The sequence below is a fragment of the Stegostoma tigrinum genome, chromosome 10 (genome assembly GCF_030684315.1).
Source record: "Stegostoma tigrinum isolate sSteTig4 chromosome 10, sSteTig4.hap1, whole genome shotgun sequence".
Taxonomy (NCBI): domain Eukaryota; kingdom Metazoa; phylum Chordata; class Chondrichthyes; order Orectolobiformes; family Stegostomatidae; genus Stegostoma; species Stegostoma tigrinum.
This window is the reverse complement of record NC_081363.1, coordinates 38,642,445-38,666,342: the sequence shown is the minus strand read 5'-3', so window position 1 is coordinate 38,666,342 and position 23,898 is coordinate 38,642,445. Positions and strand designations below refer to the sequence as shown.

Here is a 23,898-nt window from a genome sequence, read left to right as displayed (position 1 = left end):
CCCACTCTGAACACACTACAGTTCAAATTCTTTCATTTGGGAAGTTCTACTTTCGTTTGTTTGTTGTTTTCTCCATGACTGAGTCAAACTGAAAGACACATCAGCCAATGCACTTAGTCCACCTTATTTCCCCAGCACCAGATTCAGCAATGCCTCCTTCCTACTTGGACTGAGAGCATTCTGATCAAGGAAATTCTCCCAAACACCTTTCAGATATTCCTCTCTGCCACCCCATCTTTCTATTTGACTATTATCCCAATTGGCATTTAGATAAATAAAATCCCAAAAGTAGTTCTTGCACATCTTTCTGGTTTCCCTGCAGATTTTTTTATTTTAAAATGTCTATAGAATAGCCTCCCTGTAAGTGTGACCATACTCTCTCCGCAACTTGATTTTATAGAATTGGAGTTTGTTCTTGTCCCCATGAAGATTTCCCTTCTTTCTAATAAGTAACTGCTCCCCTAATCAATGCTACCACGCCATCCCCATCTATTCTTTTCCCCACCGTCTCTGAATATCTGGGTGGAAACTTTTATTCGGGCATGAGCAACATGGGCTTTGGTGTGATTTGTGGCAGAATCAGATGAGAGGTCTGTTGAAGTTCATCTCAATGTCCAACATCTCACTCCACCAATTGTCTCTACCCATACCCCCATCATCAGCATAAATACCAACCTTTTCCCAGCTGCTTCTGGTTCTGATGAAAAGTCCCTGGACTTGAAGGCTAAACTCTTGTTCTACTCTCTCCACAGATGTTGGAAGAAGCCACCCACTGCATCCCAAAACCAGTCCAACCTGTCTCTGCCTCCCTAACCGGTTCTTCCTCACCCATCCCTTCCTCCCACCCCAAGCCGCACCCCCAGCTACCTACTAACCTCATCCCACCTCCTTGACCTGTCAGTCTTCCCTGGACTGACCTATCCCCTCCCTACCTCCCCACCTACACCCTCTCCACCTATCTTCTTTACTCTCCATCTTCGGTCCGCCTCCCCCTCTCTCCCTATTTATTCCAGTTCCCTCCCCCCATCCCCCTCTCTGATGAAGGGTCTAGGCCCGAAACGTCAGCTTTTGTGCTCCTGAGATGCTGCTTGGCCTGCTGTGTTCATCCAGCCTCACATTTTATTATCTTAGCTTCTCCAGCACTTTGTTTTTTCTTTCAGTTTCTAGCATGCAATCACGCATTAACTAAATCTAACCTAACTAAGTGAAAATGAGCTTGAAATAAAAACCTAATGCTGGAACAAAAAATCTCATTAGGTTAAGCAGTTTTATAGGGAGGAGAGTTGCCAGTTCAGCTGTATGATCGTGCAGGAGTCTGATATCAATGGTATTCACAAATTAAATGCTGTAAAAACAGCATTTTGTTGACTAAAACAGAAAAAAAAAATGACATGGAGGGCAACTGCCAATGTATCTGGGACCTGGAATCATCAAGAATGAAAGTTTTCCGAAGACAAAACAGGAAAAAAATGAAAATGTTGTGAATAAGGAACTTTAAGTACTACAACATTCATCCAGAATGCTTTAAGAATAGTAAGGTCTGGCAATAACAATACTGCTAAGACAGAACATGAAGAATTAATTGTTTTTAATAGGTTTGTAGTTAATGCAGGAACATCTATCAAATCCAGTAACTATCATTTGGGGTAAAATAGCATAATTAAGACTTTTCTGAAATTGCAAAAAACTTGTAAAGACTTAAATTTGAGTATGAATCAATAGTATAGCACCAGGAAGATTAAATTTTATACTGAAATCCTAAAAGATCAAATATAGAAGCATTTACATCAGGAAGTGTTCCTGAAATTTTACACTTTGCCTCAAACCTGCTTTTTGACATTAGCACTAATACATTTATCAGAACAATGATGTTTGTGAACGTGAAAAGCCATCACTTTGTATTGTATCAAAAAATGTGAATGTAAGTTCATTAACCTCTTGGCTTAATTACAGGATAAGTGGATTTTTAAAAAAAGCAGAATAAACATTTTATTGATGCTACTGCACGGCAAAAACTATTATGATGTTAGGAAAAGGCACATAGTGGTCAAGGAAATCTTGCATTAACAGTGATAAAAGTTGATAATCCTCTTGTTGTTTTAACTGTCTGGCAGGATGTAATCTCATTACTTGCTAGTTCCTGCAAAAATGCATTGACAGCTTTGAAGATTACATTTATTTCTAGTCAAAAAATAAAAAAAATTAAAGCATTATAAAATACACATGCAGAAAAGTTTTTTTACTATCTTTATTCCATTTTTGTTAAAGGTTATGCAATCATATACAGGGAATAATAAAGCAATAGTACCAGCTTTGATGTGTAATGTGAAACACTATAAACATTTTTAAGTTTTGTTAGGTATCATTAGAAACCTGTCATAAATAGTTAAATATACATTACAGGAGCAGGCACGTAATATTCTTCTGGATACAATGTAGCTTGAATACCACCAGAGCTCTTTCCAGTAAATTCATATAGTCAGTCAGCCAACAGTCTTTCAATTTACTGTTCAATTAATGTATGATTTACACTTTAATCTTTCCACTCTGTAAAAGTTTTGATTGACATCAAAAAGACCACAATCAAGCTAAGCTGCAATGTCACATATATGCATGCATTCCTTTGAAAATATTAAAGTTACTTTCTCAAACAAGTACCATAACCATCACTGGGGAAACAATCACACTGAATTCAACTCAATGTATTACTACAGAGGCATGTTTATTAAACAGCTTTAAAACATTTTAAAATTAAAAACACTGAAAGAGTAACAATTATTAGGCATTTGTTCAAAAAGTGAAAATTATATTAAGTGATTCAATTTTTTAAGAAAAGCAAATTAAATTGCTTACTTTTATAAACAAAATTGTAACTTTGTAAACTTTGCTGGCCTAAACAAATGAGTAGTTGTTTACATTTGCAAACTATTTTCTTGACATCTGTCAAGACTTTTACACTTAATTTCACTATTGCATTTAGAAAAGGGAAAGTGAGAATTCAATATCTCTCATTTCACACTACATTTACATTGTTTTCTGTGTAACAAAGTCAGGGATGACAGTTTGTGCAATGGAATACTTCCATTTGTAGCACTTGAGCTTCAATGATCAACTATTATTTGCAGGACACAGCACTGTCAAGGGGATCAAATGAAGACTTCTTTTCCCCAACAATGAATATTGTCGATTTGTGATGCAGAAGGTTTTGCTCAATTATACAGATTTTTGCTGCAGAACTGTAAACACAGTGGATATGACACTATAGAAGCTAATTTCAAGATGCACCTTTATGGTTGGTTTTTAAAAAAAAATTTCAATATTATTTGTTTGGGATGAATTCAAAGACTGGGATGAATTCAAAGACTGGGAGACTGGGCTGTCTGGATTTCCACTGCAACACCCATTTCTTGATTTTAAAAAAATCATATTTAATTTTTCAGCTCATTAGCTGGAATTGCCATGTATCTCTACATAACATATCACTCCATTAGTAGATTAAACGATTTAAGTCGATAGACAAACAAAATGATTTCATAATAAAGTTTATGTTTCACAATGTGCTACCAATATTCAGATAACTAGTTGCTAAAGCTTCAGTTAGCTTTTTAAACAAAAATTTGTTACTGGGATATATGACCTTCCATTGTGTGAAACTATTTTCATTTCACATTTTCAGTTGTTTACACAGAAGAAAATTAATTGTCATTCATGGACTCCTGGATCTAAACTAATAATGCTAGTCATCACTTCAACCTAATAGGAACACAATATACTGTACAATTAATAAAATCCATTACTTTCTGACAGCTAAGTTACCACAAGTTCTAGAGTATCTGATTTTCACAAGATATCTTTAGAAAAGTTCAAAGTGCAAGAACCAACAGACTAAACGTCCAGAATTGACCCAAAGCTGTATGTAATCTATATACAACAGTCTGATTAATATATCTGGCAAGTGTAAACATTGTTCTTTCCTCTGCACAAATGCATCACTAATGACATTTGGTTATATTTGATCAGAACAAACTTGTCAGTTGTTAAAGGGAATAAAAAAATTGCTAAATAGCAATCGAACTTGAAATTACAATTGCAGTTGTGCACATATACAAGTTACAGTCAACAAGATATTGGTAAGGCTTTTACTTGGAAGGTAGCACAATCAGCTGATAATAAATTCTAAACTATTTAAAACTTGCATCCACAAGGCTTTAAGATAGATGCATATTTTGGTAATGCTCTGCTTAGTCACCTACAATTCGTATTAATGAAGTCTTTCAGACAAATCTACAATAATTGACAGTTAAAAGCACGTTAAATAATAATACACTAAAACAAAAACCATTTCGGGCTCACTTTATACTATTATACGATACTATACATTTTCTGAAGCATTTTTAGCTGGAGATTCCTCCAGTCACAGGAATTAAAGATTAGCTTGAATCTCAACTTCCATTGGAATTAAGTACTGGTCGCATTCACCAGTCAAATTGGCCAGTGTTGCTTTGAATGTGGTTAAATCTCTGACAACACCATTCCACCGCTGCAAAAAATATACTTTTTTTTAATCATTTATAAGCATGTGTAAGCAGTGACATTACTCATTCAAGGATATTTCTGCTCCTAGCTGAAGCAGGAAGTGGTAACAACAGGAAAAATCAATAACCTAACTATAGCCACAAATCATTCTTCTCAAAATATAAAATGAGCACTCTTCTGCTCTTAATGCTATTGGCTGTACAAGTTTGTTGTTCCTGATGTGTTTAATGTCCAGTGTATATAAATTAACAAAACATTTGGTATGTGTGTATCTCAAACATCCACACAAAATCTACAACTCAGAGATTGCTACATGGTAAGTGAATGGTAACAGAAAACCAGTCCAAATGTGGTTTAGGTAGTAAAAACATACTCAGACACAGCTATCAGTTAGAAGGTAGCATTTCAAATCCTTTAGCTTCTTTGCTGAATGACATACCTGTTTGTATTCCAATACTAGCACAGTCACAAAAGATGCATTAGCTACATTTATACTGTAACCACAAAGAAATTTGTACAAAATGTTTATCTGAATGCAACTGTTAACCCTAATGGGATTAAGAATCTGCAGTGACTTAAAGGTAAGATAATATTCATGGCTTGATTACATGATCTAAGAAATGCTGCACGTTCTTTCACTTTCAGATGACCACCCACTCATCATCAAAGTCCTCAGATTGACCCAAAAGAGCAATACGGTTAGGATTAGTTAGTGCATCAGTATGATTAAAATTCTTGGTAAGTCGTTGAAGAAGCGAGCCTCCAGTGCTAATAGCCCACAGTTCATCATGAGGTGTAACTATGAGAAATTAGGATAGCAAACACAATTAAAAAGCCTGCAAACAAGTATCAAAGTAACTCAAATGACATGAAACAATAACAAACATTACAATTTACGTGATATTAAGGTAAGAAATCTTTGAACTAGTAATTCCAAAGGATCTTATATTGCCTAATCCTTCAAAGGAGATTTTCCTGCTTATATAACATCTCTTCTAAATGGGACAAAATGATATTTTATCCTCACAAATGCACTCTTTTCTTGTGGGAAATGTCATCTGTAGTGGCAATTTAAAAAAAAAATCAGTATGTTCTAGTTTGAATAATATTTGTTTAATAGTTTATACAATTGTCAATTAATTAATTCGCCAGTCATGTAATATGTTTGCAAAGTAAAGCAGAGGTCAATGTTAACGGCGATAAACCTGATAAGGCAGCAAATAAACAAACCTTGGTGACGTACAGTATTATGCAAACCAAGAGATTGCAGGCTTCAAACTGCATCACTGCTGATGAATCAAATTTCAGTGAGCAGAATCACAGACTTCAGGAATAACTATCAATTCCAATGAAGTAGAGCAGGAGACAGGAATGTAATTCTATTATAAATTGCTTTACAGGATTCTCTGCTGATAGTGCAGATAATTGGATGTTATTTATGAATGCATTACCTTTGGCTGGGAAAACTGAAATAAAACTAAATATTTAATATCTAAACTGATGCTTGAAAATGATAAGTGTGACATTAGAAGACCATTGGTAATAAATACCATGGAAAAGTGGATAATGAAGAAAGTAATTTCAATTCTACAAATATGAGATTACATATTCACCATTGCAAACTATAAATTGTGAAAGTAAAGTTGCCTAGATGCCACCATAGACTATTCCTTAGTGACAAAAGGTAAAGTATTCCATCATATCAGGCTGTTTCTCTGCCTCAGTAGGAGGAGGATGATTATAAATGCAATTTCTGAACCTATGTTTCAAATCTTGCAATGAAAGTAAGGGCATGCTTAAAAAGCTTAATGACGACTTTTATTCCCAGAAATAATCACCACTTTCAACAATGCAAAAACTTATTGAAAAATTATATAACATTCTAAATTTGGAAGTCCAGGTGTGCAAGAACCATTGCGAGTCTTAGATTTTCCTACCACTTCAAAAATGATCAACTTCCTTCTGAGTAGAACTTATCACCAACTGTAACAATGTTTCAATGACACACACAAGCTGTCATTAAATCCATTAAGATTAATAAGTACTTCATTACAACTTAGGACTGTGTGCGAACAGCTTTTGGTCTTGACAGATTTTAAGGTTACTATCCCAAATTGTTACATGTTCTCTGAAAATCTTTATATAAACAGGAATAGCTTCTTAGGTCCAGAAAGTATACCTTGGTTTCAAAGAATCAATTTTAATTATCTGGATTTGGTTATAATTGACATAACAGGGATTCTTTTGTAAATTATGATCTTATAAATATAATTTTAGGAGACTGTTGTAAAATATCAGTGAACATTTGAAACTTTAACCAGAAATTGGATAACGTGCTGCAAAGATTTATTGCAGGAAAATGAATTTGTGCACACTTTACCTGTCAAGCAAATCACATTACCAGGAATCTTTTTCCAATAATCGCCTGCTGGGTTTTTGTTAGTTATTCCATAACGGCGTGCTACATCTCCATTAGAACAACGTACCCACACTGTTCTATAGCTCACACCTAATTGACTTGCCTGTAAACCTACAAAAATATGTTTTTGTTATTGTAAAGAAATGATTGTAAAACATGAATCATACTTTTCTGATGACATCTTGGTAATTTAATGAAAATTCTTCAACATATCATTTGCCAGTATACATATGCTTCAATCACTACTTCAACAAAGGAGAAACCTGGCTTTGAGTAAGAAAAGCAATTTCACTCTAAGGGATGAGAGTCACTTGGGAAGCTGAAAGTATAATGAGGATAGAGGAAAAGGGAACAAGTTAGCTATATACGAGCATACAAGTAAGCACTCAGCCTCTCGATCCTGTTCCGCCATGCAATGATGCTATGACTGATCTGATTACTCTACGTTCCCACGTAGCCCTGATAATGTTTCACCCTTTACTTATGAGGAATCTGGCTATCTCAGCTATAAAATTATTCAAAGATCCTGCTTCCACTATCTTCTGAGGAAGACAGTCCAAAGCCTCATGATCCTCTGTAAGGAAAAAAACTCTCCCCAACTGTCTTAAATGGATGAACATATTGCCCATATCTACTCTGTCATGACCTCTCTTACATGTTTCAATCCACCAGCCTTCTATTCTTCGGATCTCCAATTGTCCAACCTGTTCTCAAAACCCACTCATTTTAGGCATTAGTCTAGTTTACTTTCTCTGAACTATTTTCAATGCATTTGCATTCTTCCTTAAATAAAGAGCCCAAAGCAATATTTAGTATTCCTTGATAAGATGCAGTTTTACTGAAGCCCTGCATAACCAAGCACAACTCCCTACTCTTGTATTCAATTCTTCTCTCAATAAACAGTAACATTCTACTAGCTTTCCTTCTAATTTGCTGTATTTTCATACAACTTTCTGCAAGTCATGTGCTAGGACACTCAAATCCCTCTGCATCTCAGAGTTCTATTATTTCACACCATTTAGACAATATGTTTTTTGTCATTCTTCCTGTCAAAATGGACCATTTCATATTTTCCCATGTATGGTTCACTTGTCAGATATTTGCCCACTCACTTAACCTATGTCTTTCTGTAATGTTCATGTGTCCACCTCTCAACTTGTTGATTATGGATTCTCTTTTTAAAAGTACCAGATAAATGAAAGGAAAACTCTGTCCAGATTAAACAGAAGGAAAACAGCATCACACAGAAACATAAATCAACAATGGGAAATATTTAAACAGGTACAAAGAGAAAGGGTTCAAATCAAATTTGATGGAAACAAGAAAGGGAGCTAAAGCAAATTTAAAAGGCTAAAATGAAGACAAGAAAGAATAGGCACAACAAGTTTTTTTTTAAATTGCAGACTATCAGCAATATAATCATGGCAGAGGTACATCAGCTAACAGATGACGGAGGCAACTTTACAGTGGACAATGGAGGAATGGCATAAATATTAAGTCTATTTTTCAGATAGAAAGTAGTTATTAACACTGTCACATCATTATAGACATTTTATTTATTTGGGTATGTTGCCATTGGCAAGTTCAATAATAATTGTCCTTGAGAACGTGATGGTGAGCCACCTTCCTGAAGCACTGCAGGCCATGTGGCATAAGTACAGCCATAGTCCTATTAAAAAGGGAGTTCTAGGATTTTATCCAAGTACCCAAAAGAAAATAGTGACATATTTCCAATGGTGTGTGATTTGGGAGGGGAATGTGGTGAGGAGCCAAAAACTACTGTTCTAAGTCTTTCTGTTAGAAGAGACCATAGATTTGTTGAACAAACCAAGGTCAATTGCAGCATGGAGTCTTCTGGATGTTACCCAATGATGCCACTGAGAGTTTGGAGTGGACGGAGTGAATGTGTAAGATGGTGGTCGTGGTGCCTATGAAATGGGCTGCTTTGTCCCAGATGGGATCAAGCTTCTTGAGTGTTGTGCAAGCTGAATTTGAATACTGGGAAAACAACTGAGGTGAAACCTCAAATTGTCAGCAATTTGACAAATTCTCTGAAAAAGTGAAATGATAGTGAACAATATTCTCCAGAGACAATAAAATAGCAACCTGTAGGGAAGCTAATCTTATCTTTGCTAATAAAGATATAGCAGAGTGAAATTATTATACATATATTTAGATTAACATAAATAATGATTTCTTCTTTTACCTGGCACATGTTCCCACTCAGTGCCTACAGGCATTGCCTCTGTTATTCCAAGTCGCACATGCACGTTGCCCCGACTATCAACTGCCCAAACCATCTGGTCATTGGGGCTGGAATAAATGCTGATCAGTTGTGTTCCTAATGGCTTTAAATGGAAGCGTTTATTGAAAATATCACATTAAAATCTAAAGGAAAATTAAAATCCTAAACTTTACTGTTATATCTATGTATAGACACATATTTATAAATATGTGGGGTAGGTAAATAACATACCCTTCATATGTTGCATCATTTTTCCCCACAAACATCTGACATTCTGCAGTGTGAAGATAACAGTGTTTACACAAGTTGAATCAGTGAATATACATGGTAGTGCATTTTCTTGTATTATTCATACTTGGTAAAATAACAATCCCATTAATGGGATTCTCTTCACAGAGTCAGTGCAGATTTGATGGGCTGAATGGCCTCTATCTGCACTGTAGAAATTCTATGATTCTAATCACCTTCGGAAACAGTAGTGTTCAGATCTGGAACACAATTATCCAACTGAGGCTAAGCCAGTGCTTTATAATGGTACATCATAGTTCTATTGTTTTTATACTCTGCTTTACTTAAGGAAAACCCAAATTAAGGAAAACAAGCATGTTTTACATAATGAATCCATTCTTACCCTGCTGTGACTATTAATTTTATTTTGGGTTGTCATTTCTAAACGTCTTCCAACCACAATGATAAACTGATTGACTTGTGATGACAACTTATTCATTTACTTTTCTTAAAAAAACAAATACGCCGTTGTTACAATCTCCTGGCACCACCCATGTTGAAAGAAGGTTGGAAAATTACAGCCAATATTTCTGTAATTTCCATCCTTAGTCTCTCCACAATCCTACCATGCATCAAAGAGATCTTGATGATCTATTTAAGTGCAGCCAGGCTTTCTAGTGACCTCTTTCAAATAAGATTTAAATAAAAGTTCTGTCTGTCCTCTTAGGTTACAGTAAAAGATCCCACAACTCAATGACTTGAGAAGGAGCTGGGGAGCAATCCCTTGTGCTCCACCCAGTGATATTCTCAAATAACATCACAGGAACAGATCATTTGGCAAATATCGCATTGCTATTTGTGGGAGCATGCTGTGCACAAACTGGGTACCACATTTACTATGTTATAACAGTGAGTGTATTTTAGAAGTGCTTTGATGTCTGTGAAGTACAATAAGAGTTTGTGGTTATGAAAGATACAATGCGCATTTTTAAAAATTTTGTTTTATTTCTCTTTATGATTTTATTAAGCCATCAAATATCTCAAGTACCTACTCTCTCATTATGACTTTATCCTCCTTGGCAAAGAGATGTGCAAAGTGCCAACTGTTGCCTTTACCATGTCTCTGCCTCCACATTTAAATCTTTTTCAAACCCTCACTGGCTTGAACTATCTTTTTCCCATTTATATGCCTGTAGAAGACTTTTGAACTTTCTTTTATGCACATTGTGGGTCTTTTCTCATATTCTGTCTTTGCCCCCCACCAACAGCATTTTCATTCCTTGCCCACCATTTTCACTTCCCGCCTGTACGTTCTATGATCAGCCTTGTTTTGTTTTGTTTTATTAATCTGACATCTGTCATATCCCTCACTCTCCCTTATTCTCTTTCATCATTCAGTGAGCTCTAGATTTATTTATGCTAACCTCCGCCCTTGTGGGTATGTCCCTCAAATATGCTGGAGCCACCTCCTCTTTAAAGGAATTCCTTAGTTCCATTAATTATTTCATACCAATCTTTGATTCAAATTTACCCAGGATAAATCTGCTGTCTAGCCACTAAAACTGATCCTCTTCCTATTAAATATTTTTGCTTTAGATCGCTCTTTGCTCTTTTCCATTGTTATCCTAAACACTGCGATAGTACGATCAGAGGAGGTGAAGGCTTAGTGGTAATATCACTGGACTGTCAACCCAAAGACCCAAGTATTGTTCTGGGGACCCGGGCTTGAATCCCACCACGGCAGATGGCAGAATTTGAATTCAAGAAAAAAATGTGGAATTAAGTCTCATGATGACCACGAAACCATTGCTGATTGTCAGGAAAAAAACCCATGTGGTTCACCATCTGGGAAGGAAGTTGCTGTTCTTACCTGGTCTGGCCTACAGGTAACTCCAGACCTACAACAATGTATCATAGAGCCATTCAGCATGGAAACAGATCTCTCAGTCCAATTAGTGAATGCTGAACATAATCCAAAGACGAAACTAATCCAAAATGCCTGCACTTGGTCCATATCCCTCCAAACATTTCTTACTCATATATTTATCTCAAATGTCTTTAAAACATTGTAACTGTAGCCACGTCCACTGCTTCTTCTGGAAGTTCATTCCATACAGAAACCACTCCCTGTGTGGAAAAACTGCCTCTTGTGTCTTTAAATCTTTCTCCTCTCACCTTAAAAACATGCTTCCTCGTCTTGAAATCCCCAACCAAGGGGAAAGACACCTGCCATTTAACTTAGCTATATCCCTTATTAATTTATAAACCTTTACAATGTTACCTCTCAATGTATTATGCTTCAGTGAAGAAGGTCCCTGCCTCTCCTTATAACTCAAATATTCCATTCCCGGCAACATCCTAGTAAATCTCTTCTGAACCCTCTGCAGCTTAATAATATCCTTCCTTTCAAAGGGAGACCAAAACTGTTCACAGTATTTCAGAAAATACCTCACTAACATACTGTATACCCTCAAGATAACGTCCTAACTCCTCCATTCAAAGGTCTGAGCAATGAAGGCAAGCATGCTAAATGACTTCTTATAATCACCTTACCTACGTGTGGCTCGCTCTTAACTGTCCTCTGGGCATTTAGGGATGGAGCATAAATGTTGGCCTAGCCAGTGACACCCTCACCCCGTGAATGATTTAAAAATAAATCACTGATGAAGAGGCTCTGATGAAGGGTCTAGGCTCGAAACGTCAGCTTTTGAGCTCCTGAGATGCTGCTTGGCCTGCTGTGTTCATCCAGCTTCACACTTTATTATCTTGGATTCTCCAGCATCTGCAGTTCCCATTATCACTAAAAATAAATCACTGTTCCCTGAATGAACACCCAATAACCTTTTATGCACTTCATTCCCCAAAGCAGACCTAACATTGTTTCTGGAAACTAGCTGATCAAGAAACATCTCCGAAATATGTATTAGAAAACTAACATACTTCTTGGTCGACAGAAAAACTGAAAAGTACCCTCTAAATTTTGTTCAGTCATTCATATGTCCAGAGTGTAGGAATAAATGGACCATTCCCAGGTTGCTAGACAGTGAACAATGATGTAACCCAAGGATTTTTTTTGAACCCAGCTGTTCATAATCTGTTTCAATGATGTGGATGTGGTACCTAGCAACATTTCCAAGCTGATGGAACTAGTTGTGAATATGTATTGTGAGGATGATGCAAAAAGGCTTCAAGGGGATTTTGACAAGCAGAACCAGTGGGCAAGAACACACACAAGGTGGGTTGTCTGGTCCTGTTCCTAACATAACAGATGAAACATAAGGCATATGAATGTGGTGTTATCCACTTTGCTGGGAGGAACAGAGATGCAGAGTATTTTGTAAAATAGTGAGAGATTAGGCAGTGCTGATATCCAGAGATCTGGTTGTCCTTGCTCATAAGTCACTAAGTTAGGCTGCAGGTGGATCTAGGACTAGGGGATACAATCTCAGAGTAAGAGGCAAACCATTTAATATTTAGGATTGAGATGAAGAGGAATTTCTTCACGCAGATGGTGATGAATCTCTGGAATTCTCTAGCCAATGGGCTGTAGAAGCTGTCACTGAGCATATTCAACAGATATCAAGAGATTTCCAGTTACTAATGACATCAAAGAATATGGGGATAGCCTGGAAAAACTGTGCCAAGGGATCAAAGTTGAGGATCTCAAATGGTGTATTCCTGCTAAGAAGTTCATATGAAGAACACGGATGATGAAATGATGCAAAGATAGCTGATACTGTAATCAATGTAGATTGATACAGATGTTTATACATGAAATGTTGGAGCAAAACTATGGCAAATATATTTCAATACAGGTAAATGTGATATGATCCACTTTGGATCTAAAAAGTATAGAACTGAGTTCATGCTATATGGTGAAAAGTTAGAAGCAGTAAAGATTCTAGAAGACTTGGAGTCTAGGTACATAGATTGTTAATATCTTAACACCCTAAACAAAAAATAGACGACTGAAACAGTTGCTTTTGTAACTCGAGAACTAGCCTGTAAGGAGGCAAGAGTCATATGTCAGCTATATAAAGCCCTAGTTAAACCAACATTATAGTACTGTTACAGTCCTGAGCCACCATTAGTAAGGATGTAGTTACCTTAGAGGGTGTGCGCGATAGATTTACTGGAAAGATCTGTGGACTCCATGGCTTTAATTATGAGGAGAGTTTACGCAACCTAGGATTGTATTCCCAAACACTTAGAAAGGCGAAGAATGCTCTGATTCCGATTTGTTGCTTCAGCAGATTGGCATTTCACTTTAAATACGTCTGGGCATGCTGCTCTTGCCAATCCGTCCTACATTCATCACTCAACTGGAGTCGATCCTCTATTTGACAATAATGGCTGAGTGAGGGTCATTGAGGAGACAAATGAGTTTGCATACTGTTCTTCTGCTACTAACAGTCCACAGTGCCTCATGAATGTTCAGTTTTGAGCGGATAGATCTGTTGTGAATCTACCCCATTTAGCATAAAGGTAATCATGCCACTTGACATGATAGAGATTTTCCTTATGCCTGAAGATGGGACTTTGTTTTACCAAGGACTAGGTAGTGGGTTACTCTGACCAATACTGTCTCAGACAGATGCACCTGGTAGATTGGCGAAAGAGATCAAGTAAGCTCTTCCTTGACAATTGGAAATGATAGTATATTTCCAAGTCAGGACAGTGCATAGATTGGAGGGGATCTTGTAGATAGTGATGTTCCCATATATCTACAGTCCTTGTCCATCTGGACTGAAATGGTCATGGGTTTGGAAGATGTTGTTTAAGGAGCCTCAGTGAATTTCTATAGTGTATCTTGTAGATGGTATACAAGCGTCTACCATGTGTGGTGGCAGAACGAGCAGATGTTTGTCAATGTGGTGTCAATCAAGCAGGCTGTTTTGTTTTGATGGTATCAAGCCAGTGTTGTTGGAGTTGCATTCATCCAAGAAACTGAGCAACATTCTTTCATGCTTCTGATTTGCAATTTCTAGATGGTGGATAGGTTTTTGGGAATCAAGAGGTGAGTGACACATTGTAAAATTTCTGCCTCTGGCCTACTTTTGTAGCTACAATATTTAGATCGCTGATCCAGTTTGGTTCCTGCTCAATAATAGTCCCCAAGATGTTGATAGTGAGAGATTCGGCAATTCCAAGGCATTAAATGTTAAGGAGAAATGGTTAGATTCTCTCCTGTTGGGAATGGTCACTGCCTAGCATTTGTGTCCCATGTTATTTGCCAACTGACAGCCTAAACTTGGTTATGCTGCACATAGATATGGATGCCTCAGGATTTGAGGAGTCACAAACAATGGTGGCATTGTGCAATCAGTGAATGTCCTCATCTCTGACCTTATGAGGAGGGAAGGTCATTGATGAAGTAGCCAAAGATGGTTGGGCCTAAGACAAATCTGAGGAACTCCTGCAGCGGTGCCTTGGAGCAGAAATGATTGAGCTCCAGTAACCACAGGTACGACTCCAAAAAGTGAACATCTTTCCCTGATTCTCATTGAGTCCAGTTTTGTTAGGGATACTTGATGGCATACTTTACTGAAATTGAGAGTAGATTGATAGGGTGGTAATTGGCCGGGTTGGATTTGTCCTACTTTGTGCATAAAGCACATATTCGGGCAACTTATAGTTAGGTTGATGCCTGTGTTATAGCCATACTGAAACAGGAGGCTGGGTGCAGTAAACTCTGCAGCACAAATCTTCAAGTCTATTGCCAAATGTTAGAGCACAACACCAGTATCCAGTATAGTGACTGGTTTCTTCATATCACTTGGAGTGAACTTATTTGGCTGGAATGTGGCATCAATGACCTCTGGAAGATGCTCAGATGGATCATTCACATTATTCTGTTCGTTGAAAATAATTGTAAACACTTTAGCCTTATCTTTCACATTGACGTCCTGGATGTTCCTCACCATTGAACGTAGGCATAAATATGGAAACTCCTTCTCCAGTGATTTTTTTAATTGTCCGTCACCATTTGCAACACGAAGTGGCAGGATGGTGAGCTTACATTTGATCGGTTGATTGTGGAATTGCTTCAATCTGTTTATCTTTCGTTGCTTGTGCTAGGTCTGTTTAAAATCTGATGAAGCTTTTCTGATGAAGGGTCCAGGCCCGAAACGTCATCTTTTGTGCCCCTAAGATGCTGCTTGGCCTGCTGTGTTCATCCAGCTCCACACTTTATCTCAGAATCTCCAGCATCTGCCATTCCAATAATCTCTGTTCAAAATCTACCCTACTTACGACTGTGATAATGCTACAGGACACAATGGAGGGTCTCTAGACTAACATTCCAGCGATAATACCACTAGGTCATTGCCTCCCGACTCCCAGCAAGTGCTAGTTACCTCTTTTTACAACTACAGACCGCCAAGAAAAATCTATTTTACAATGACTTGCACACCAAAAGAGAGTTCATGGACTTTGAAGTTTCAGAGGGCGTCACAATGGGAAACAGTATAGCTGATGCTGCTTTAATGTAAGCATTGTTCTGGACACAGTAAAACAAGACTTCAGGATCAGAATGATTAGAGGACTGACAAAACAGTCACATCTAGTTTTTTGGTGCTTCCCTCAGCATTGCATAGTTTAGCTAATGCATTAGCCTGCGCCAAAACATATCTGAAACCTGAATATGTAATGAAGTTGTACGGTTTCAAATCACAGACAGATTGCCATGGCCATACTGAGTGTGGACTAAATTCAAGTAGCAAGAGCTTAGCAAAGCATTTGAATTGCGTTGTTTTGTTTAGTTCTAAGTCCATGTAAGCCATTGAGCCCTGGGATGAAGAGAATTTGATTTTTTAAACTTGTCATATTTCCTTTTTTGCTTCTGGGTCATTTTTTTCCTTGCCTCCTTTGTAATGCTAGATTTTTTTTCCCCAAAAGAAATAAGTTATAAAATGCTGAAACCAGGACTGACTAGAGCTGGTGACTCGGTACAAACAGGTTTTCTATAGATATTATAGTAAGAAACTGCCATTATAGAAGAAAAATCTCAGTAGGGAAAATTGTCCCAACACAAACACAACCTCTTTGAAAACTTGTTGTTACATGCTGACTGTAACATATTTACACAACAATCATCAGGAGAAGGATTCCACCTTATATAGGTAGAAAAAGTGTTCTAAATGCAATATATGATGCTAAATATGTCTTGTAGTTGAAAAGCCTTTAAAATGTGTGACTAGAATACTTGCGTGATCTTCCGCATTGCGCTCAAACAGCTGAAAAGTTAGCAGTTTTATTGAATTATTTTTAGCTATTTTTACCCCAGAGGCTGATCTAAAAGAGTTTACCCATTTGGTGCAAGACTCTCTCATCTTGGCTCAAAGACATTTTTATATTTATCAATGTTGCAAATAAACAAACTTCTTCCTGTTTCAATCATAAATACTACTTCTGAAGTTCCCTGCTGTTGACAAATCCACTCAAGTCAACTTCTGATATTTGAATGTTTTTTTTTGAGATTATGAAAAGGATGCCTGCACTTATGTAAAAATTGTCCATAAAATATTGAATTAGGCAGAATAAACAAAACCTACATGAATACAGATCTAATGTTATTGTGCAGCATTCCTAAATAAGGAGCAATTGCTGGATCCTAACCGCACTCATTAACACTTTACATATTAGATAATGTCTAGACAGTACACTGTACAGTTCTGTTGATACATGCAAGGACTCTATATGTCCATCCATAGAAATACCTTGTTTCAAAATCCCAACATGTTACTTAGGTGACACAAAATTGCACAATGTAATTACGGATTTAATATACAAAGAGCTTCATGAAAAAAAATCTAGCTTTACAATTAATCCTTGAGATAACCAACAATATGGTAATTTTCTAAAAAATCCTATTGAAAGTTGAGTTGAACTGGAAAAAAAAACAAACTAATTAAAATTACCATACAGAGTGCGTGCTTTGATAATGCAAGGGACCAATTTTCCCACCCTACTTTCACTGTAGCATTTTTAATCTTACAAAGGACATTCACAAAGCAAATGCTTAACTGATTTTCCAGGACAGAGAGTTATCAACGTCACCTCTGACTACAATGCTGAAGATTATATGCTGAAAGGTAATTTTAGGTGTGATGCATTCAAAACCCTAATTACAGATTGGGGACAGTTTCTTAGCAACAGCCTGATGCAAAGAATGAACACGTAATCTGGCACATCCAAGTCTGGTTGTTATCTGGAGGATTTGGAAAAGGACTGCATGAGATATCTGGCACAAGAGGATCGAGCTCTTCCAATATGTTAGGTAATTGAAGAATTTAATTTGGAAATTTTATATGTGCACAATAATATTTTTGACATTGAAAGTGCATCTTTAGTTTCTAGTTCAGCTCATATTACTATGGTTATGTGGATAGATGAGTCTAAAGTAGGAATGTGCATTTCTAAGAATTGGGAAATCACAGATGTTAATGTCGTATAGCTTCACCAGCCAGAAGGATCAATTAAAACATGAAATTTTAGGTAGTTTGTCCAAATATGGCTGGCAGAGCTTAAGACAAATTTAGCTAGAAGCAGGAAATTAAGCAGTAATGGAGGTTCATCACTATAACATCTTGGAAAGCTAACACCATTCAACTACATTTGCTCACAAAGACAAGGTCAGAAAAGCTCTGGAAACATTGCTAACTATTACGATATACATTTTCATCTATTTAACATTCTGGTTATCTAATGGTGTTAACAATTATCAAAACAGTTTAATCCGATGTTAATTTCATCAATTTATATTCATCTTAAAATTCAACTGCAGATTTACCACCCGTTAATAGTTAAAGCTGATTCACTTCATTATCTAATTATTTTCCTAATCATGTTTACATTAGGTCACCTATGATTCTAACTTTAATTAACGAATACTGGCTAACTTCAATAAAACACCAATAAATAATTAATTTTATTTGCTTAACAGTCTGTGTGGAACATGAAAGGAATTGGTAGCATTAATATTGATATTGTCTGAAATGTTGATACAAATAATTTGGGAACTCAAATTTGGATATAAGTGGCTGTGAACACGCGCTCACAAGACATTCAAATGATTGGTCTGGTATCTTTATAAATATCATCACAAGATTGGTGTTCTTAAAAGATTCTGCAAAAACGTAAGTCACCCCTTTGTGAAGGTTTTGGTCAGTTTTCATATTCTTCCGTGTTTTTCTGTTTTGCAGCAGTAGGATAATGACAATATAGAAATGCCAGGATGAGACAGAGTGGGGTAAATTTGGTGTAAATATAGATATTGACCTCATGTTCGTTGGTATTGTGCCAAGGCAGTGGGCCAGAAATAGTACCTATGAATAATTCCAGAGGAAACCATGCATTATGAACCACTACATCAGCTCTCACTAACTTCTCATTGTCGTTTTCTTTACGCACAATCTTGTCAAATTCAGAAACACAGGCCAATCAACCTTTCGAGTCTGCTCTGTCATTTAATATGATCATGGCTGATTATCCAAATCACTAATCAGTACCTGCTCTCTCCCCACAAATTTTGATCACTTTAACCCTAAGAAGTATATCTAACAGCTAGAAAGCATTCAAATATTTAGCCTCAAGCGTATTCTGTGGCAGAGAATTCCACAGGTTCATCATTCACTGATTAAAGAAACTTCTCCTCAACTCCATCCTAAATGCCCTACCATACACCCTTCAACTGTGAGCCCTGATTCTGGACTTTCCAGTCGTCAGGAACATCCTTCCTGTGTTTACCATATCTAGTCTTGTTAGAATTTTAAAAGATTTTCCCAGATCCTCCTTTCTTCTTCTAAACTAAAGTTAATGCAGTCCTACCCAATCCAATCTCTCATCAGATGTCAGTCCTGCCTGAATTTGCATAATTATTGTCTTTCCATTCCATTGTAGCCCTTTCCTGAACTTTCTGAACCCCATTTGGAACAATTTTTATTTCTTATCTGCAGGTTGCTTACCCTATTCAGTTTGTGGTCCAACAGTCACTCTTGATACGGGGTGCAAAAAAGCCAAGACATACTCAAAGTCAATTGCACCAGTTACAAAGTCATGCGGTAGTTAGGACAAAATGAGATCAAGGAATTAAATTTACAAGTATCATAGATTTCCACACCATCTCCAATCTAGAAATTCTTACATGCTCGGAACTTGCATTGTAGAACAAATGCCAGTGCTGTTTCTAAATAAAGCTATCAGGAGTACCATTTGGCCCTCAGTGCGAACATTTTATTCTAAGTATGGCTGGAATTGTAATATGACTCACTAACAGGCTTATTTTAATATCAAGAAAGTACCTATTCTATGCAGTGAAGTTGAAGTACAGGAGAAACTACATTTACCCTTAGTGCGCTGAGTTTGATAGCAGGCAATGACATGAAAAGTAATAATCAGACTTCAGGTTCTTGTTCACTATCCTTTCAGCCACATTTTCAATCCTCTGCTGGAAAGTGTTAATACTGATGCTGGCGAAGAAAAAAATCGTGCTCATGTTTTGCAGTCAAACAAACTACCCACAATCCCCAAGTTTACGTACAAAAACAAATGCATTCACAAGACCACAGCTCCGAATGAGACTGTTGACCACAGCAAAGAGAAAATTGGGGTTTAATGTTGGGAAAAGAAAGGATGGAATTTTGGAAAAAGAAGTTATGGTTCACAGCTTCAAACGTAGTCAGTGGCACGACTGTACTCATTGTCAGTTGTTATTTAAAATTTTAAGCAGTTTACAACAAGAGGAAGTAAGTAGGAAATTGACTAGGCTAAAGAATTAGACTGGAGTAGAATTTCACTGTGCAGAAGCAGGCTACTGCCGCCTATTCATTCACACTTTTCCCCTACTCCCACTCCAACCTGCAGCTTGTATACCATGTTCTCCTAGCTGCTATCAGTTCTGAAGAAGGGTCACCAGACCCAAAACGTTAACTCCGTTTTCCTCTCCACAAATTCTGCTAGACCTGCTAAGTTCCTCCAACAATTTCTGTTTTCATTTCAGATTTCCTGGATCTGCGGTTCTTTGTTTTATGAAACAGAAGCAGGCCATTTAGTTCAACAGGTTTATGTATCACATCAATTTCAATGTGCACTGCCAACATAAGCTACTCCACTCTCCCTTGTAGTTCCGCAGCTTCCTTTTAAATGCAACAGAGCTCACCAGAGATTTCCTACTTCTCTGTAGGATGAGGTGTCATATTGCTCAGCAGTGAAACTGTGACAATGGTGTGAACTTGCTATACTGTCCATTAGTTTTACAATAAAAACCTAGTGAAATAGTTTTAGCTGGTGCAGTCTGGAATAAATAAGTTGTTAAATAAAGCGGCAAATGATAAGGAGTACAATTCTAAAAGGTGCAGGAGCAGTGGGAGATGAGCGCATATAAACACAGCTCATTGAAGGTGGTACAATGGGTGGATATAACACCTTCTTCTGTAGAGAAATAGGAAATCTCTGCTGAGCTCTGTTGCATTTGAAAGGAAGCTAAGGAATTGGGGATTGGCAGTAGGTAACAAAGCTAGTGCAGACCTGATGGGCTGAATGGCCTCAGCTTGTACCGTTACAATGCTGTGGCACTATGATAATTACCGCTGAACAATCTCAATGGTCTTGCAATTAACTTTGCATGTGGAGTCTCATTTTCTCAGAAGAAACATATCTCAGTACAGTGCAAAATTTTCCCTAATGCCCAGTGACTGAGAAATGATAACAAAGCTAATTTGGGAAATTAAAAAGATTACATTTTTGCATTCATTGAACTTTTTCGTGGTTTAAGGCATACTGTTGGAGCAGTCGACAATGAGCCTGACACACAACTTTACACATAAACTGGGTATTCTTGATGCTGGGTTTTCAAAGTGCAGGAGCAGTCCATTTCCCATCATAGACATCCTTTGCTTTAGCAAGCTCAATCAAGAAAAATACATATCTTAGGTGCCTACCTGTTCTGGTGGCTCAATGGTTATCCAAGCAGGAAGCATCATGCTGGGGTTCAATGGCTGTGTCCCCATCCGGAAGTAAATACTTCCATCAACATCACAAGCCCATACGTGCTGCCCTCCACATGCTAAGCTTGATAGTTTTATACTTCCTGAAGAAAAAAAAGATATTTACTAACAGAATGCAGCCATTTGGCATCTGAAAATAAAAAAGCAAACTTTTGTACTGATCTTTTACGTAAGAAATATAGTTGGAAGTGATATTAAGTGCTGTCAGGAAGTTAAATCTTACAGCAACAGAGAAAAAGAGAGACAGAGAAAGTGACAGCAAAAGAGGAAACCAATTATTGTTGTTAACTTGCATCATTTTACTCTGCTGTATATGCACTAACAAACTACCTTAGACTCCAGCGAATGTTTAGGAAGCTAAAAGTTACATATGACTGTAACCTAAATCAATGATTATCTGCAGAATTACCTGTGTCATCAATTCACTACAGTTGGAATAGCTAAGCCCCACAAATAGTATTTGCATCTAGCAGGAAAAATGAACTATTCAAAGTAGGATGAAAAATATTCCCGAAAAAAAAAGCTTTGACTTAGTTTAATCTGAAACGGAAAACATCAGTTTTCCTTAGAAATGGCATGTTTTAGATGTTAGAGACTAAAGATCAGTTAGCTTTGTACTGCAAATAACCAACTTTTGTACAGAAGTAGAGGTTAGTTGATAAGACGGACTAAAATAAAACTTTATTTGAATTTTGCAGAAAGCCAATGCGATATGTTCAGTTCAGTATACTTTATATTGAGGTATTATGATACAGTGATAACATCTGTCTCAACCAGAAGCTCCATGTTCAATCCTAACCAGGACTTGTTGGCCACGGAATTCATTTGGCCTGTGAATTCTTTCACCACTTCCCCAATAACCCCCAAAGGGGAAAAAAATGCATGAAGATAAACACAGAAGAATACAATATTATGCAATGGTCATCTTCAATGAGAGAAAATCTAACCATTAACCCGTGATGTTCAATGGTGTTATATGTTGAAAACCCACTGTCAACCTCCTAGGGGTTACTGGAAACTGACGTAGATCAGCCCTATAAATACTGTGATTACAACTGCAGATCTGATGCTTGGGCTTCGTAGCAAGTAATTTAGCTTCTGCATCCCCACTACTCATCATTTACAAAGCGCAGGCATGAATGTGACGGAATGCTCTCCACTTACCTGCATGGTAAAACATCAAGAACACACAAGGAGCCTGACACCATTCAAGACAATGCAACCCATTTAATTAGTACCACCTCCACTAGTTCCAAAATTTACTCCTTTCACCACCAATGTTGTGTCTACGAGATGCGCAACAGTAATTCACCAAAGCTCTGCTGACAGCACCTTCCAAATTTGCAACTTCTACCACCCAAAAGGACGAGATGCTTGGGAATTCTACCACCTGCAAGTTCCCCTCCAAAGCAGGCACACCATCCTGAGTTGGAAATATTTCAACATTCCTTCACTGATGCTGGTCAAAATCCTGACACTGCCTTCCAACAGCACTGCAGGTGTCCCCATATTCCAAAAACTACAGCAGATCAGGGCAGCAGCTCACCAACATCTTCTTAAGGGCAATCAGGGATGAGCAATAAATGCCATGAATAAGGAAAGAAAATGCACTACATACAAGCTTGGTCTTTTGCAATGACGTAATTTAGACAGTGTTCACAGAACAGATCCAACTTAGTAACCCTATTTCAATTTAAATAACAAGCCTGGATAGGAACAGACAGTTTAAGAGACAAAAAGAATTCTCAACACACTGACAGAAGGATCATGGTACAAATCCTAGAATAGATATCCAGATACCGTACAATGTTTCAGATGACTTAGCCAGAGGCAGTGCTTCCAAAGCTGCATACAGCTAAATATTTCAAGGTTAACATTCCATCATCAGCATCATGGTTCAGCAGTGACAAATTCTTTCCGTTTGTCTCTGGAATATGTTTTTTCAGCTATGTGTGTACAGTGATTTGTTTTGGAAATATAACTGGGTTACAAAGCAGAACCGTTTAAACAGAATGCATTTTTACTGACATAAAAAGGAAATCACTAAACTATTGGCTCTTAAAAGTACTTCACAGCTGCACTAGTATGGCTGATGTAGACTGCATGCAGTAATTTAAATATGTTTCTTTTTAAAATAAACTTCAATTTATTTGGGCTATAATGGCCTCAGAATGTGGCACAATGCTTTACAATCAAATAATTTGTTTGGAAACTCACATTTTAGGTGAAGACAGCAGTTATCCTGGGCACACAAAAATGCTAACAAGAGAAATTGGATAAACTGATGTAGGTAAGCTGGTTTGGAGAGCTTTGGTTGAGGGAGGTATAATGGCTGGAATTCCTCATTGTTTTGGAACAATGATATGGAATGGTTTGCTGCACTTCAAACACCAAAGTAAGCAGAGAAAACTCCTTCTAACTTTTCGGTCAGAAGATAGCACTGGTTAATTATCACATCACTGTGC

At 37.3% G+C, this 23,898-nt stretch overlaps 1 protein-coding gene across 3 annotated transcripts in view; it reads right to left on the bottom strand.

Moving 5' to 3' along the window:
- Window positions 1-2,257: 2,257 nt before the first annotated feature.
- The window catches only part of tecpr2 (tectonin beta-propeller repeat containing 2), a 91,873-nt gene continuing 70,232 nt past the window's right edge, over window positions 2,258-23,898 (bottom strand). For 2 of the 3 annotated variants that reach the window (XM_048537559.2, XM_059649109.1), the window contains 4 exons: window positions 21,368-21,516; window positions 9,162-9,303; window positions 6,917-7,066; window positions 2,258-5,335 (listed from right to left, as the gene is read on the bottom strand). In XM_048537559.2, coding sequence (XP_048393516.2) covers window positions 5,178-5,335; window positions 6,917-7,066; window positions 9,162-9,303; window positions 21,368-21,516 — 599 coding nt within the window. In that variant the 3' untranslated portion in view covers window positions 2,258-5,177. Of the gene's footprint in view, window positions 5,336-6,916; window positions 7,067-9,161; window positions 9,304-21,367; window positions 21,517-23,898 lie in introns of those variants that run through there. The other variant, XR_007248264.2, reaches the window with a different exon arrangement.